This window comes from Schistocerca nitens, chromosome 10, assembly GCF_023898315.1.
Source record: "Schistocerca nitens isolate TAMUIC-IGC-003100 chromosome 10, iqSchNite1.1, whole genome shotgun sequence".
Classification (NCBI taxonomy): Eukaryota; Metazoa; Arthropoda; class Insecta; order Orthoptera; family Acrididae; genus Schistocerca; species Schistocerca nitens.
The window spans coordinates 146255368-146272108 of NC_064623.1; the positions used below are offsets into that span (position 1 = coordinate 146255368).

General features: G+C 39.6%; 1 protein-coding gene across 2 annotated transcripts in view; it reads left to right on the plus strand.

The window, feature by feature from the left end:
- The window catches only part of LOC126210340 (cytochrome P450 4g15-like), a 110410-nt gene extending 107737 nt beyond the window's left edge, over nucleotides 1–2673 (plus strand). For both annotated transcript variants that reach the window (XM_049939555.1, XM_049939556.1), the window contains one exon: nucleotides 1661–2673. In XM_049939555.1, coding sequence (XP_049795512.1) covers nucleotides 1661–2098 — 438 coding nt within the window. In that variant the 3' untranslated portion in view covers nucleotides 2099–2673. The remainder of the gene's footprint in view (nucleotides 1–1660) is intronic.
- The last annotated feature ends 14068 nt before the right edge of the window (nucleotides 2674–16741 follow it).

A 16741-nucleotide genomic window follows, 5' to 3' on the forward strand; every position in this document is an offset into this window, starting at 1 on the left:
TGCAATAGTAAGCTTCTGCCCAGTGGTCGGCAGCGGCAGTGGGCATTTGTGCCAACGAAACATCGTCGTAATTGCACGACGTAATCTAGCGACTAACTATAGACTCGTATGTTACACACTTGTAGTTAACACTTGTATTCCACCCAAAATTAAGGACTTTCCTTACCTGTCTATCTGATGGTGGGAACACGGTGTAAGACGTGATACCCTACAATGATGAAAAAAAAATTGCAGCTCGAAGAAGGAGTTATGTGACATAAACGAAAGTTGGTAGGCGTGTCTCTACATCTGAAACATGATGTCTATTAAAATCATGCTCCACTCGCATCAGTGTGGCACCAGTACCGTCACTACGAGGCTGCAACTAAGGTTCACTTTAAATAAACGCTGCAAGGGTCGTGAGAGCTAGATACCGTTAAGACTGGACGCGGTGAGATGATGCTGCTCAAATATGCCAAAGATGGCATTGTCAACAGCTCACTGACTATGATTGTGGTCGAGTAATAGGGCTACGAGAAGGTCGCTATTCCTTCTGCGATATTGCTTAAACGCTGGGCGTGAATGTAGCCACTGTACGTGATTACTAGCAGAGGTCGTCACGAGAACGTACTGTCGCAAGAACACCGGCCTCCGGAAGGCCACGTTGCACTGTTGAGAGGAAAGGCCATCATGTTCGGCGTACGGCTCTGTCGTATCATACTGCATCAGCAAACAGCAACTTGAAAAGCAATTGACACCAGTTTGTCACAACGAACTATTAGAAGTCTTCTACTTCAAGGACAGCTCTGACCCAGACGCCCTGTAGAACGCATTCCACTGGTTACAAGTGAGAGTTCATTGAACAGCATACTGGAGGTTTGCTGCGTCTTCTGCTGAAAGCTGGTTCTGCTTCGGTGCCATTGATGGCCGTGTGTTGGTTAGAAGGAGGTTAGTTGAGGGTCTGCAGCCAGTCTGTCAGTGTGTTAGACACACTGGACCTATACCTGGAGTTATGGTCTGGAGTGCGTTTTCGTACGACAGCAGGAGCACTCTCGAGCTTATCCTACGCACCCTGACTCCAAATGTGCGTGTCATTCTTATAATTTAACCTGTTGTGCTGCCATTCATGAAAAGCATTCCAAGAGGCGTTTTCCAGCTGGATAACACTCACCGTCATATCGCTGTTGTAATCCAGCATTCTCTACGCGATGTCGGCATGTTGCCTTGGTCTGCTCATTCACAATATATGTCTGCGATCGAACACATATATCATTGGACAATGTCTTCAGCATTATCCACAACCTGTATTAACCGTTCCTGTATTGACCGTCAACTGCTCAAGCACGAAACTCCATTCCAAAAATAAAGATGTGGCATCTATAATACAATGCGTGCACGTTTGCATACTTGCATTCAACATTCTGGCGGTCTCAGAGGACGATGTGCTCTCCATCACGCTACAGATCATTAAGTCTATTATTAACATATCAACATTTCACATTCGCAATGGATTATCTCGCGCTTAGATTAAGCTGTTATCTTGCAATGTTAATCATTTAAACGTGTTAAATAGACCAATAAATGTATTCCTGAAGTTTCATTACCCTACATTAATTATTTTTCTGGCGTTGCGACTTTTTTCGGTCAGTGTATCTTCACTCTCTTCTGGTGTGACCTACAGGAGACACTGCGATTGTTCCCAACCGTCCCGGTGATTCCTCGGGTGGCCACAGAAGACATCTGGCTGTCTGGAGGCTCTGCAGAGCGGGTGTCAGTTCCTAAGGGTACCCTGCTCTTAGTGCTACCCTTCCTCACACACCGCCTGCCGCAGTTCTTCCAGGACCCACAGCGGTTCGACCCTTCGCGCTTCTTGGAGGACCGTGTCGGCAAGGAACATGCGTGCAGCTACCTGCCATTTGGGTTGGGCGCGCGCAACTGCGTGGGCTCTCAGTACGGCCGCCTGCAGCTCAAAGTCTACCTGGCAGACATACTGAGGCGCTTCCGTTTCCTGCCATGTAACCGACGCGAGGACCTGGAGGACAGTGCGCTCTCCTTCAGCCTAAGCCCCATCAAGCCAGTCAGAGTGTCGTGCGTGCCCGTGGATGGCCCTAAGGCATAGGACCGCTCTCAACATTACTGATCATCATTGGCCAATGTCCTGCGACAGTTTTCATTCCTGTCATAAAGCTCCTGACAATGACAACACTCACTCCGTCAGTGAAGACACCGTCAAGAGGAGGATGGTCTCCTGCAAGCCTCAGCATGGTTCCAGCCCATTTGGCCACCCTCGTCATTGCTGAAAATTAAGATCTTCCAGGCCATTATCCTGAGACGCTTTACCTTCCTGTTGCACAGCGACATGTATCACCGTAATCCACCTCCAGAAACTGAACATACAATAACATTAAAATCAAAATAATAATCTAAATACATTGGGACCTGTAATAACTTACTGTTTATTGGGCGCTCCAGTAACTTTAGTACTAACTACTTCCAAGATCGTGTATACAGTGAAGTATGGTCGACGACATGTTTGTCTTCTTGGCTTTGCAAAGCTCTGCTAACTTGCGAACATTTTGATTTTTCTGTTTTTCTATGTTCAGTTTTTGTAGGTAGTACTTAGGTGGTTTAGAGATGGTTGCTGGCAGCCTGTAAAAATTTTTGTTCAGTGTTGTAATGTTGTTTACAGCCAATAAAGAGATATTTAATTAAAAGGATTGCATTGATCTTAACAAAAGCCAAGGGCCTCTGCTGGATCCCAGGACATATAGCCACACACCACACTCCTGGATCTGCAGGACTTCCTCAACATTTTGCTGCGCTGCTTCCGCTTTTTCCGCAAAATGCTGCTGTGAGAGCCTGGAAAGCAATGCACACCATCCATATTTTTTAGCCTCTGCAAGGTTTCAGCATATGGAACCACTCTGTAGTACTGAAGGTCTTTCTGGCAAATGTTCCAAAGTGGTTCTGATTTCTCCTATGCCCCTCTGCACAGGTCCAGCACGTAAGGACTACCATTCAAATTGCTGAAGCTGAATGACTTTCTAGCCAGTAAACTGAGGTGTTTGTGCTTTCTGCACAGCTCCTGGGTGGACCTTGAGGACAACGACAACCCTACATACCACTCAGCTGATCGGTCTCCTGCATCCATCTATAGGGCCACTGCACTGCTAATGATGAACGTCCTCCGGGTCAACATCCTGAGGTCACTGGGAGTACCTGGACGACAGTCCGCTGTCCACCATCCTACATATAATCAAGTTGAAAAGGGTTTTCTTCGTAGCTTTTCATGTCCTCAGCACATAGGACCATCCTGTAGACTGCTGAAACTGAAGTGTTCTATCTGGACGTCATGACGATGTCTCTGCACAGCACAGGTTCTGGCTGATGTGGGGGGGCAAGTCCTCCTGTTTCGTATCGCAAGGTTTTCCCACTTTCTCCCATATAGCTGCTGACAGGATCTGGAGAACAAGCTCTCCGCAATCCAACATACCAACCAGCTGAACAGGGCTTCTTTGGGGTTGCACGATGTCCCATCACAGGGGGCTCCCTCCACACTTTTGGAGCTAGTAGGTATAATATCCTGAGGTTTCCTCACTTCGTTCTACATACCAGGTTTTTATAATAAAAGTACAGCTACTCATGGAGGGTCCAGTGTGGGCTACGGTTATCTTATGGCAGCGAAACGAGTAGATATGCTAACGCGTTAATGCAGAACCATTCACGTTGGTCAACAAATCAGTTCGGATTGTGGACATCAGCTGAAAATTTGGTGCTGTACAGTGTTTTGACGGCGGTATGACATCCACACTGTCATTTGACAATTCACGTAGTGGATTAATAGTGTGGCTATAGATAAGATAGACTGCGCACTTTTAGTGAAACTGTTTTATGTGAATGGCAGTAATTACTGTACTGCATTGAGAGAGTATTCCGAATGAAAGGACTGAGTAGAGTTCCGACGTCATTAAATAGTTTAAAGATGATAATAATGAAATTCCAAAACAAGGGTGAGCTTTGTGTGGTACCTCAGAGAGAAAGGCACCCTATCGCAGTGGAAGATTTTGATGAGGTTGCTGTTGCTGTAACTGACCATGCAGCATGTGCCCTGGGTAGTGCTAGTGTTCATGCAGTGTCACGAGAATTATCCATCCCATGGTCAACAATATGGAAAGTTTTGCGGTCTATTTTACGTTGGTACCTGTACGAGATACAAACAGCGCACCTACGGAAACCTCATGATCTGTAGCAATTTTCCTAAATTTGCTGTTCACTTTCTGACATGGATCGAATTTGATGACATGTGGCCAGGAAATATTCTATGGAGTCGTGAGGCACATTTAACACTATAGGGTACAATGAATACAAGTTATCTAAGTTTTAGTTGTAGCACTGTGCAATGCTTATTGTGTCAAAGACGATGTTAATGTGGAGTGATGAATGTTATTTTTCGTTCTGGCATTCTAATCGTGGTCATCTTTTTTTCTTTTAAACTGCAGTTTATTGTCTACAACAAACTTCATGAGGGATTAAATATACTGTGAAGCAGTGGTCAGAATGCCCAACTCCTTACAAACATGTCAACAAGATTGTCGTCGGTGAGCACCACATGTTACCCTTACAGCACTTTTTGAGTAATGCAGACTTTCTTTCTTAAAGATGAGGTACCCTAGTACATGGTTTCACAGGACATTATTGATTGAAAATATCGAAAATATGTCAGCTTATTGATTTGTCTCTCTCAAAGATTTGCAGCAATTCTAAGTGCAAATGTGGCTGGACGAAATTGTTTTAGCTGTTCCAATATGTGCTTTTTGCAGTTCAAATTCGCATCAACATTATCACTTAAGAATTTGTTTCCAACCCATTAATATTTTCCTTACCATGTGTTACACTTACCATTGGGGTAGCACCTCTAGACGTGCAGAAATGAATATGTTGTGACCTTTTAAAATTGAGGGTGAGTCGATTCGCAGATAACCAGTTACTGATCCTTTTAATGACACTGTTTACCATTTATTCCGTTTCTGTATGTATGCTTGGACTGATTACAAAACCAATGTTATTCGCAAAAAGAACTAACTCTGCTTTTTGTGTATTACACAGAGGATCGTTTGCTAACGTTTACGAATGTGAGACCTCAGATTTTTGCCCTAGTCAGAGTAATTTCCCCAGGCGACATTGACTGACTTACTAGGTACAAGTCTTAGCTTTAATTTGGCTAAATATGACATTATCCATTGGTTGATTGTACAATAACCTCACAAAACTTAAATTCGTTTTTGAAACTACTGTGAGTCACACAGTCAAATGCCGTAGATAGGTCGCAGAAAAACTATCCGGGGCTATTTCATTATTTGGTGCTTGTACTACTAATTGCTTGTAGTGGATTACCAATTTACTATCCTCATATACTTTCTACATCTCTACATCTTCTGCCTGCGACGTCGTCACATATATCTGAACTATTGTTGTCGGCATTGGTTGCTGTTCTCAAGAGAATTAACAGTAGACCAACACCGACAACGATACATGCTGACGTCGTAAGCAGGGGTTGATGATATAGTAAATGTATATGAGGATACTAAACGGGTAATTCTGTAGGTATAGGGAGATGAAGATCCAGTAGTCATGAAGGACTGGAATGCAATTGTAAGGGAGGGAGTAGAAAAAAAGGTTACGAGAGAAAGAATCAGTGAACAAAGAAATGGGATATGGACACACTGAGGAATAAAGAACTACGCTTGGAGTGCACTAAGGCTCTAGACACTGCGATACTGAATAGCTCAGTAGGCAAATTAGTTAAGAAGCATGGACATTTATAAAAAGTTTGATCACAGAAGTTGGAAAGAAAATCGTAGGTACAAAGAAGGTAACTGTGAAAAAACCATGGGTAACAGAAGAAATACTTCAGTTGATTGACGAAAGAAGATAATACAAAAATTTTCCCTGAAAATCAGGTATAGTGAAATTCAAGTCACTTAGGAGTGAAATAAACAAGAACTGCTGTGAAGCTAAGGCGAAATGGCTGCATAATAAAAGTTAATAAATCGAAAAAGAAATTATTGTAGGAAGAAATGTCTCTGCATATGGAAAAGTTGAAAGAACTTTCGGTAAAATTAAAAGAAAGGGTGGTAATATTAAGAGTGCAATGGGAATTCCCCTGTTAAATACAGAGGGGAGAATGGACACGTGGAAAGACTACACTGAAGGCCTCTGCGAGTGTGAAGTCCTGTCAATCAGCTTAAACAGCTCACGCATCCAACTTGTTGTCATGAATCATATACAGAGGAATGGATAACAAAACTAAGAATGAGTTATATGATGATCAGTTTGGTTTTAGGGAAGTTAAAGACACCAGAGAAACGAGAAACTTAACATCAGAACTGGAGATCACGAAGCAGAAGAAGCTAAGAAATATTGCGACCCACTCAGCAAAATAACCGACGGCGTACAAAGCAAGGACATAAAAGCAGACTAGCACTGGAATGAATGCACTCCGTGCCAAGGGAAGTCTTCTAGCATCTAACATGGCTCTCAATTTTAGGGAGAAATTTCCGAGGATTTACGTTTATAACACAGCACTGTATGGTCATGTGACAAGGACAATGGGAAGACCGGAACAAACGAGAATCGAAGCATTTGAGAGATGGTGCTACAGAAGAATGTTGAAATTTAGGTGGATTGCTAAGGTAAAGAATGTGGGGATTCCTTGTAAATTGGTGAGGTAAGGAATATGTGTATAAAACTGACAAGAAGAAGGGACACGATGATTTCTGATAAGACATGAGGGAATAACTATATGGTGCTAGAGGGCGCTGTAGATAGTAGAAACTGTAGAGGAAGATAGATATTGAAATATACCCAGCAAATAATTGAGGATGTATGTTGCAGTTGCTACCCTGAGACGAAAAGGTTGTCACACGAGCAAAATTCGTAGCGGTTCGCATCAAAGCAGACGGAAGACTGATGATTCAAAAAGAAATAAATGGTGAAATTTGTTGAGTGAACATGTCAATTGCGTTCCCAGTAGAGTAACTCTTGTGAAACCGACTATGGTTTGATGAGGACATTATTGTCGCTCAGGTGAAATACTATTCTAGAATACATCACCTCAAAAATTTTGCAAATTGACGTCAGCAGTGAAAGCAGGTAGGTAGGTATTGTCTCTCCAGTCACGTTTCTTGTGCAGGAGTTTGACAACATCATGTTTCTGTCCCTCTGCAAAAATTGAGTTAGTAACGCATTTCAGACAAGATAGGACTTATTGTTAGGTAACAAGTCCTTAGAACTGTATTGAAAACACTATCAAGACCAGATCAGATTATATTTTAGATTGAATATATATATATAGTTTCGTTAGTTGCAGAAGGAGAAGTTGGTGGTACATTCATAGTACTGACTTTAATGAGACTTACTTTTTCAACACACTGCAGGGATTTTTTTCCTGAACTTTTTCTCCCTATACTTTCTACTACAAATAGAAAATGATCATTGAATATATTTGCTACCTGTGACTCGTTATTTATAAACACTTCCATTGAGTTCGTAGTGACAGCATCCTACTCTGTGTCTAGAGAAACGATAAACTAAACTATGACGGTTGAAAAATCAACAACAATTGCCTAAATCTCAGTTGGTTCTGTTCTTCCAGCGAGCCACTTTTACTTACATTTGCAGGAAACTGGGCAACAAGACAGTCGAAGAAACACATACACAACAGGAAGATGCTGGAACAATTTTTAACGTTCTCATGTAAACAAACATCTATACTTATAAGACAAGAAATGAGGAGATTCTGTGCATAATGGAGATCCTGTGCAGAATCGATGAGGCAAGGAGTATGGCGAAAAATTACCTTTCAAATTGGACAGTATGATAGAACATGTATTCAGACTTCATAGAATGTAAATGGTAAAAATTGTAGCTGAAGACAACGACTGGAATGTTGACAACAAGTAAATGAAATAGGTGCATTTCTGAGATGAAGATATTGCCACAGGAAAGGAAATTATGTTTTGCCACATCATACTGCTCAGAGTTTTTAATAATTGCCCCTCCTTCTCCAAATAAAAAATAAAACTAATAGTGCTGAGTTGCATACGAATGTAGACTGTAATTGCTGAATTACTCAGCATCCACAGTACCTACACTTTCCTGTAGATGATCACTGCAACAGTTTATGTGCATACATTTAATTTTAGAAATGATAATAATACTATCATTTATCACCTTCAGGGAAGTTTTTAAGTTTGTACCTGCACAAGCAAAACACAAAAAATTGAAGAATTCTATATTAAAACAATAATTGCGCACATCATTTGTTGTAAGTTAACGAATACATCTAAATAAAAACTTTAGTCAGAAATTTTTTATTTTAATGTGTCACCGTTTGTCAGTCTATCCTCTTTTACAGTTTAAGTTTATTTCAGATTAACATTTAACGGCCTATGATTGAGACTTTCCAGTTATAAGCTGAATGACTGATTGGTAGTAAGCATATCAAGCGCCATTGATATAAGCTGCCTATCTTTACAAATGGTGTTGTTATACTTGTATTAGATCTAAAAAATTCACTTGTATTCATTATTTACGTATGGAGGTTACACAAAGAGAAATGGTTGAAAAGAAAGAAAACTTCACAAATATAATAATTGAGCTCAAATGCTGTGGTGGATTGCTTTGTCTGGTCTCCACTTTGCACTCTCAGGCTACACACTGATTATATTGCTGTCATGTGAGTGTCTTTGATGCCTGATGAGCGCCAGGTCACTGACAGTAAACAAACAGAGATCAATGTTGTGCAGGTCAGGCAACATTGCATGAACGCAAAATGGCTAAATCAAACCATAAAATTTAAGAAAGAAGAAATGCGCTAGTAGCCATCTCTCCAGAATATCATTTCCTTAAAGAGTGTTACTTCCTCAAGTTTGTTGGAGAAACTCTGTAAAGTTTGTAAAGCACCAGAAGAGATACTGGTGGAAGTAAAGCTGTGATGATGGCTTCTTAGTAGTGTTTCGATAGGTCAGTTAGTAGAGCTTCCGATCACAGGGAAGACAGAGGTGCACAGTTCTAGACCTAGTGTGATACTCGGGTATAATTTTGAGCCATGATTCCATAATAATCGGTACCTACCACTTGTTAAATCTTGCTGCTCTTGATATTCTAGAGACGGTATCACAAGCATGCTGAGAGAGAACATGTCTGTTGGCCGAGCATGCACACTCCCGCCAGGTCTCAGTGACTACCGACTGTTGGGCGTAGTAACTTGTGTTGATTAACGAGCACTGAAATTCGATTCATTGTGTTCTGAGTAGCTGTGTAAAGTGTGCCCGCCAAATATGTAAAATTACTGCTTCCCTCTGCCCTCATGATCGTGGATTTCGGTCGGTACATTTCCTGCTCAAATTTCCTTGGTTTGTGGATGCTGAGTCGCCAATATTTACTTTTCACCCTAAAACGGGAGTAAAAATAAAATTGGCGAGTACGTTTTGCTATGTGTGACTAAAATGTTTATTGCATCTTGACCAACTCTTGCTACAGAGACTGAGTTTGTATTCTCAACCTGCAACGCTGGTTGACTTTCAGTAATGACTGTTATTTTGATCTTTGTCCATCAGTGTGGATCAGAATTACAGCTTATCAAGGTTGAGTAATTTAAAGCTTACTTTTAAAGTCAAACAGAATATAAATTTCAGTGAATATGGTATTGTGAAATTTTCATTTCATTTCGTTTTTTTTTCTTTTTTGCATAAAGAAATTAATCTTTTAAATTTTCGTTTAAGTACCCATATGTTAAAATTTGAAAGACTTTAATCTCTGGCCTAATTTCTCTTTTGAAAACTCATGTGTCAAACTTCACAGGGCTTCATGAGATTTATTGTCATGCATATTACAATTTAGTTCTATTATTAATTTAAATTTCTCTCTGTGTACTCAAGAAAGTCTGGCCTAAGCTCAGGCTGGACACCTTGTCTTAACGTCTGTTTAATGACTAGATGTATGTGTTTCAAGCCTTAATTGTGATTAATATTACCAGCTTTTTTCCTGTTTAAAATTTTGTGAAAATTGATTTTATGATTTGCAAAAAAGTCTAACTTTCAAAATTTCGTTGTGGCATCTATTAAATGTCGTATAGTGTTTCTTAATAGTTAATTCAGTCAGTGTTAAAACGCTGTTGAGGAAAATATATGTTCTTGAGAGTCCTGTTGTTGGCTATGTTCCTTATCATTTCCATTTCCATGACCATTGCCATTCAATTGGGAGCATAGTATGCCTCTTTTAGTCGGTGGGGTTATTGCACATTAAAAAAAGTTAATAGGAAAAAAGGTAGTCTTAGTGTTGGAAATGTATATTGTTTGTTCTGTTTGTTCACAATGGACAAGGGAGCTGTACTCGGAATGTCATATTTGAAGAAAAACCAACTACAGTACATCATGACAATATGTTGTTGGTCAAAAGACGTCAACTGCAGTGAGTTAAGCCAGTGTTTGCGCAGTGCATTCGATCACCAACTCTGCTGTGTGCAATGTTTTAGTTTCTGCAGTTGAAGTAAATGTGGAATCGTTGCAGCAAACTTCTGCTTTGTAATTGCAGACCTTTGGAGTCTAGGCACAATTAAATCATGTCTGTAACAATATTCAGGACTTACAGGTTTTCAATACAGACCCCAACTAAGCCCCTGTTATTGAACAGCTGCATAATAAAGCCATTAAGCAGAAACTTAGTACCAGTTTATTAAACTGGAAAGATAACGCCGTTCAAAATGGAGTGGAATGTTTTCTTCGTGACCGACCTGCTCAGTGTCATAGGCAGTGAGCGTTGGAGCAGGTGGAGCCAGTTCAACAAATCACCTATCCACTTCTGCCAATATCACAAAACTTCAACAACCCTGCCAGTTGAAACAAGTTGTGAAATTATGGACCTTTTATGGTTAACTGCTCAGTTACAAAAGTATGTGGAATTGGGTAATTTAAAGCTTATTACTACTAGCATTGCTTTTCAACAGTTCAGTTTGTTATTTAAAATAGTTGTCCATGCATATAGGACAGAACTAAAATTTTTATATTGTAAAAAAGGATCTGACCTGGGAGAATCACCAAGAATAAACCTCGCTAGTCAAGTTAGTGAATTAAAATTATTCAAAGATCCCGAGTTCGAGTTTCGGTCCGGCACACAGTTTTAATCTGCCAGGAAGTTTCATATCAGCGCACACTCCGCTGCAGAGTGAAAATCACACTCTGGAAGTTAGTAAATTGTTAGGTAACCTAGAAACTCTTACCATAGCCTCGAAAACTCAATTAATCACGCAGGAAGGGACTAAGGCACAATGATGAAATGAAATGGAACGTTATGTAAGGATTAGTGAGAGTTAGCAAAATAAAATAAAAAATCTTTCAAAAGACCAGCAGTAATTTAGTGCAGAACAGTACAAAATACTTGTTATATCAATGTGAAGTTGGTTAATTTTTTCATTAAGATATGCTGCACTGCTTGTTCAGAATACTTAAGGATTCAGATTTTGTAACATGTTCTTTGTCTAAATACTGTATAGTAATTGCTCTTTCACATCTACTAATATTCTACCTTTACAATCAAGATAACCTTTAGTTGCTATAATAATTTTACTTAATTCTTTCTGAAATTGCTAATTAAGTTATCTATTTTGAGATCAATGTTATCTAATTTGTTAAGTATTTTTGCTGTTTTTGGTTGTGAAGATTCTAATTCCTCAGAATTTACTTTCATTTCTGGTTTTACTTTTTCAGTGCTCCGCTTAATGCTCAAAATGATGTCCGTCTACCTCAATGCATTTCACAATACGTGTAACAGCATGAGTTCTTAGAAATGATAAGTTCACAAAGGTACATGTATCACATTGCAACAACCGAAATGAAATGTTCAAACGTAGCTACGTTCTGTTTTGTAATTTAAAAAACCTACCTGTTGCGAACTGATTGTCTAAAATTGTGAGCCATATGTTTGTGACTATTACAGCGCCATCTGGTACAAAGCGAAAAAAGTGATGGTCCAAGTAAAACATTCATATTTCTTTACATACTACACGAATATATAATAAACAATGAGGGTTCCTATTTAAAAGAAAGCAGTTGATATTCGTTTGATCTATGGCAGCGCCATCTAGCGGGACAACCATAGCGCCACCTGGTTTCCACCTTGAAGCTAGACAAGTTTCGTTCTTTGTAGTTTTTTCGTTTCACCGTTATTTCGTGAGATATTTGGCCTAGTCACGATCAATGGACCACCCTGTATACATCGAAGCAGCAATGTTGGAAATAAAACAAACATTCAAAAGTGGGAAAAAAATTGAAGGAGAAATGATATCAATGATGAGATTCGCTGATGACATTCCTGTCCTCAGTGAAAGTGTAGAACAGTTGTAGGGTCAGTTGAATGAAATGAAGGGTTTAAGGGGAGCCGGAGGTGCCTATGCTGCCCATGTTAAAATCACAAAGTTTGAGGAACATCTATGAATAAACTACCAAATAGAAAAATTAGAATTTTTTTTACATATAGAGTGGTTTAGTGTTGCAGTTATGACAGAGGAATTTTGGAGTGTCTTTTCTAGTCTCCTTCCAATTATTTTTTTATTAATGATCCAAATTTTTTTACAAATGTAAGTAGGCTGTTTAGGTTTTTTTATAGGTAACGCCAACTCTGTATGAAAATCACTGGCTGTGCTGTGTGCAGTCTGTGGCTGCTTTGCATTGTTGTAATACTCGCCATTGTAGTGTTAGGCAGCTGGCTGTGAATAGCGCATAGCGTTGCGCAGTTGGAGGTGAGCCGCCAGCAGTGTTGGATGTGGGGAGAGAGATGGCGGAGTTTTGAAATTTGTAATGAACTGCTATATATATATTATGACTATTGAGGTAAATACATTGGTTGTTCTCTATCAAAATCTTTCATTTGCTAACTATGCCTATCAGTAGTTAGTGCCTTCAGTAGTTTGAATCTTTTATTTAGCTGGCAGTAGTGGCGCTCGCTTTATTGCAGTAGCTTGAGTAGCGAAGATTTTTGTGAGGTAAGTGATTTGTGAAAGGTATAGTTTAATGTTAGTCAGGGCCTTTCTTTTGTAGGGATTTTTGAAAGTCAGATTGCGTTGCGCTAAAAATATTGTGTGTCAGTTTAAGCCCAGTCACGTGAATAATTGTTCAAAAGGGGACATTTCATATGGCGACCCTACCAGGATACCTCACTGGAATCTTCTGATTTTTTTCTTGTAGTTTGTGTAATTAGTGTAGCTTTTGTTTATTGCTAGCGCGTAATTGTAGAGAGAATCTCCTTTGTAGTTGCAGTCTTTCATTGTTGTACAGTAAAACAGTTGTGGCATGCATGTAGATTTGCACCAAGTATTTCGCAGCTGCAATTAACTAGATATTATTTTCAGTGCTATGTTAATGTGTTCCCCTATTTTTGCTCTTCAAATTGTGTTTTTCTGTGTTGTCGTGTGAAATATTGTGACAATAATGGCGTGTGAAAAACGTAATACTAGGCTCCAAAGTAAACTGAGAAATGACAGTGAAAACGAAAGCAGTGTGTTAGCGCCACTGAGTAATGAATTAACTAATGATCAAAGTAGTAATTTGGTAACTGTGCATAGGGAAATGGAGCGGGTGGCAAACAATGGCGTGGACAGTGAAACAATTAGTGAAGAGGGAAGCATTATCGATCGATTGGTCGGCAACAGCTCGCCTCAGGAATCGGGAATGACAGGACACAATTTTGCAAATACTGTAGATTCAGGTTTTGGATCCTCACTGTTTTCTCAAATAAGTCAAGACACATTTTCTGCTTGTCAAAATGTGATTGTTTCCGGTGCAAATTCACTGCCGAAAAGCACTGAGGAACATGTTCCAGACACCAGTGCATTGTTATTGCAATTAATACAACAAATGGGACAAACACAACAAAAGCTTCAAAAGTTAGACACAATGGAACAAAATCTTCAAAAGTTAGACACAGTGGAACAAAATCTTAAAACGTTAGACACAATGGAACAAAATCTTCAAAAGTTAGACACAATGGAACAACACCAGAGACAAACACAGCAACAGTTAGACGCAATGGAAAAAAATCTTCAAAAGTTAGACACCACGCTTGAACAAACACGTGAAGATTTAACTACTGAGTTACATAACATTGAATCGAAATGTGAAAAAGTCTGTAATGACGTAAAAACACAAATTTGTGAGCATTTTCAGCCTATTTTTTCGCAGCATGAAAATGCATTACAGAATCACGAAGCAGCCATAAAAGAACTGCAAATTATTGTTCATGAAAATCATGAGACCTTGCAAGCTAAAATCGACTCAGTTGCATCTACCGATACGGTTATGCAACTTGCAAAAACTCAGGAAAACTTAAAGGACACAGTAGATACCATTTCAACACAAATGGACACTCTGAAACTTGGTTCAGAAAAACATACAGAGGAAATAATTTCACTATCGGATAAAGTAGCCGAACTTTCAGATCAGTTCACTAACTTATCTACAAAGGTAGATGATGATCTGAATGACACAACACCTGTAGCCTTCACTGACACTGAAGAGTATGAACAAATTAGAAAATTCAAACAAAATCAAAATCAAATTAATACACAGTACAAAAGAGAAATCCGGGAAGTGCAAGATCAGTTGGCACAAGTAGTACAAGAATTACGTATTTCAGAGGACACTCGCGCCCCAATACAGGAAGAGGGACTTAGAAATACGGAACAGCCACAAAATAATAACACAGGCCACTTCGGAAATTATGACAGAAATTGGCAAGGTGCACCGAATTTTGAGATGGAACCGCCGACACGATGTAACAATGACAAATATGCTACTCGCCGACACGATGATTTTGACTATAAGCTGTTTATTACTACACGTAAATTCAAAACATTTAAGAATTCTGCCAACGACATTCATCCACAAGCGTGGCTCCATCAATTCTCTGTTTTCCTCCCAACTGGTCATTGGAGCACAGGTTAGAATTTATGTGTGGCTACTTGGAGAATGAACCAGCTGTAAGAATGCGATCGGTCATTCACGATTGTCACAGTGAAGGAGATTTTTATCATGCCTTCCTCTCAGCATATTGGTCTCAAGCCACACAAGACCGAGTAAAACATAGCATCATAATGATGAAACGTTTCGAACAATCTGAATTTTCCAGTCTTATGAAATATCTTGAAGACATGTTGCACAAGAATCAGTACGTGTCAAACCCATACAGCCCTTCAGAACTCATCCGCATTTGCTTAATCAAATTACCTGAACATTTACGACATATTATTTTGGCAGGACGTTGCAAAGACGACATTGAAGCTTTTCAGGGACTCTTACAAGAATTAGAAATTGACACAGACAGTCGCGGGATGCGAAAACAGGAAAACAATCATTACAGGTCACATCCGTCACAATTCCGCAATGACAGAAATAATAACTGGACACAACAAGGCTATTCTTACAACGTAAATCGTGACCAAAAAAGACACCACCCATATGACAACCGTTGGCAGAATAATAGGTACAGAGAAAGATCGCACTTCCATAGTAATGAACATGATAGAGATTACCATAGAAACAGACAATATGGGAACCAAAACAATTATTATCAAGGGAGACAGAATAACTTCAGACGCAACAGTTCGGCGCACAGTTACGATTCAGGGAGAAATTCTCCACCACGTGACGGACAAGGAAGAAACTACGGAACCTACCGAGATGACGACAGACGATATATTCGTAACGACAGACCTGAATTGCATCAGAACTGGCGGGATTTAAACAGGGCAGGGCCTTCTCGTCAGAGTGAATTTGTAGAAGTTAGGTCTCCTAATCCCAATAACGGCGCGCGCCAACAAAGAGACAGACAATGACTCGCACAGCAGGCAGCCGCGTGCGCCCGCTGGCTCCGAGAAAAATAACATAAGACGCTAGCCTTGAGAAAAATTTTAGCATTCTTTACCGATGTATAAAACATGACAATTGCTTTTCAGTTGAAAGTCTGAGTACTAGGAAGAGTAAAGGTTTACACCACATTTCACATGTAAAACCGTTTATTGAAAGATAATCTGCTTTTTAACTTTGTCTTTGCCATAAAACGTTTCACTTCACGTTACTAGTATGCTTTGTCAGACTTAAGAAACTGTTAACATGCAACAATGTTTGAAGTTAAATATCCAGTCTAGAACCTAGGGAACATTATTTAAACAGAAATTACGAACACATTGTTATAGTGAACAGACGACGCAGTGTTGTATTTGTACATTCTTGCTTGTTAGTTGCACGATTACGTAACGACTATCAGGCTTACATACTTAGGACACATACTAGTACTGCTAATGAGATTTTAATGCAACATTTTGGTTTACTTGAAAATACATTCTGGAGTTTGTGTGACAGCTACACGACTGTATCACGACGCTACTAATGTGCGACACAATTTACCTTGTTGCTTTTGCGGTGTATCTGTTTTATATCTGCACAATTTTTCTGAATTCTTCTGGAAAGTAAAACATGTTTTAGTAGTAACTTTTGTGGTATAGCTACAAGGAGACAGCCTTTTCTGTAGCACAACAATACGTTACAGCACAGTACTTTCTTCATCACGGTAATAAGAGTAATAACTAAGATATCTATACACAAAGCATTTCACTTTTGTTTATCATGAGGTAAGTACATTGACTTCTGCAGAACTTAGCTTTTGGAGGACGATAAATGCGAGACTTCCACAGAGATTATCTTACAAA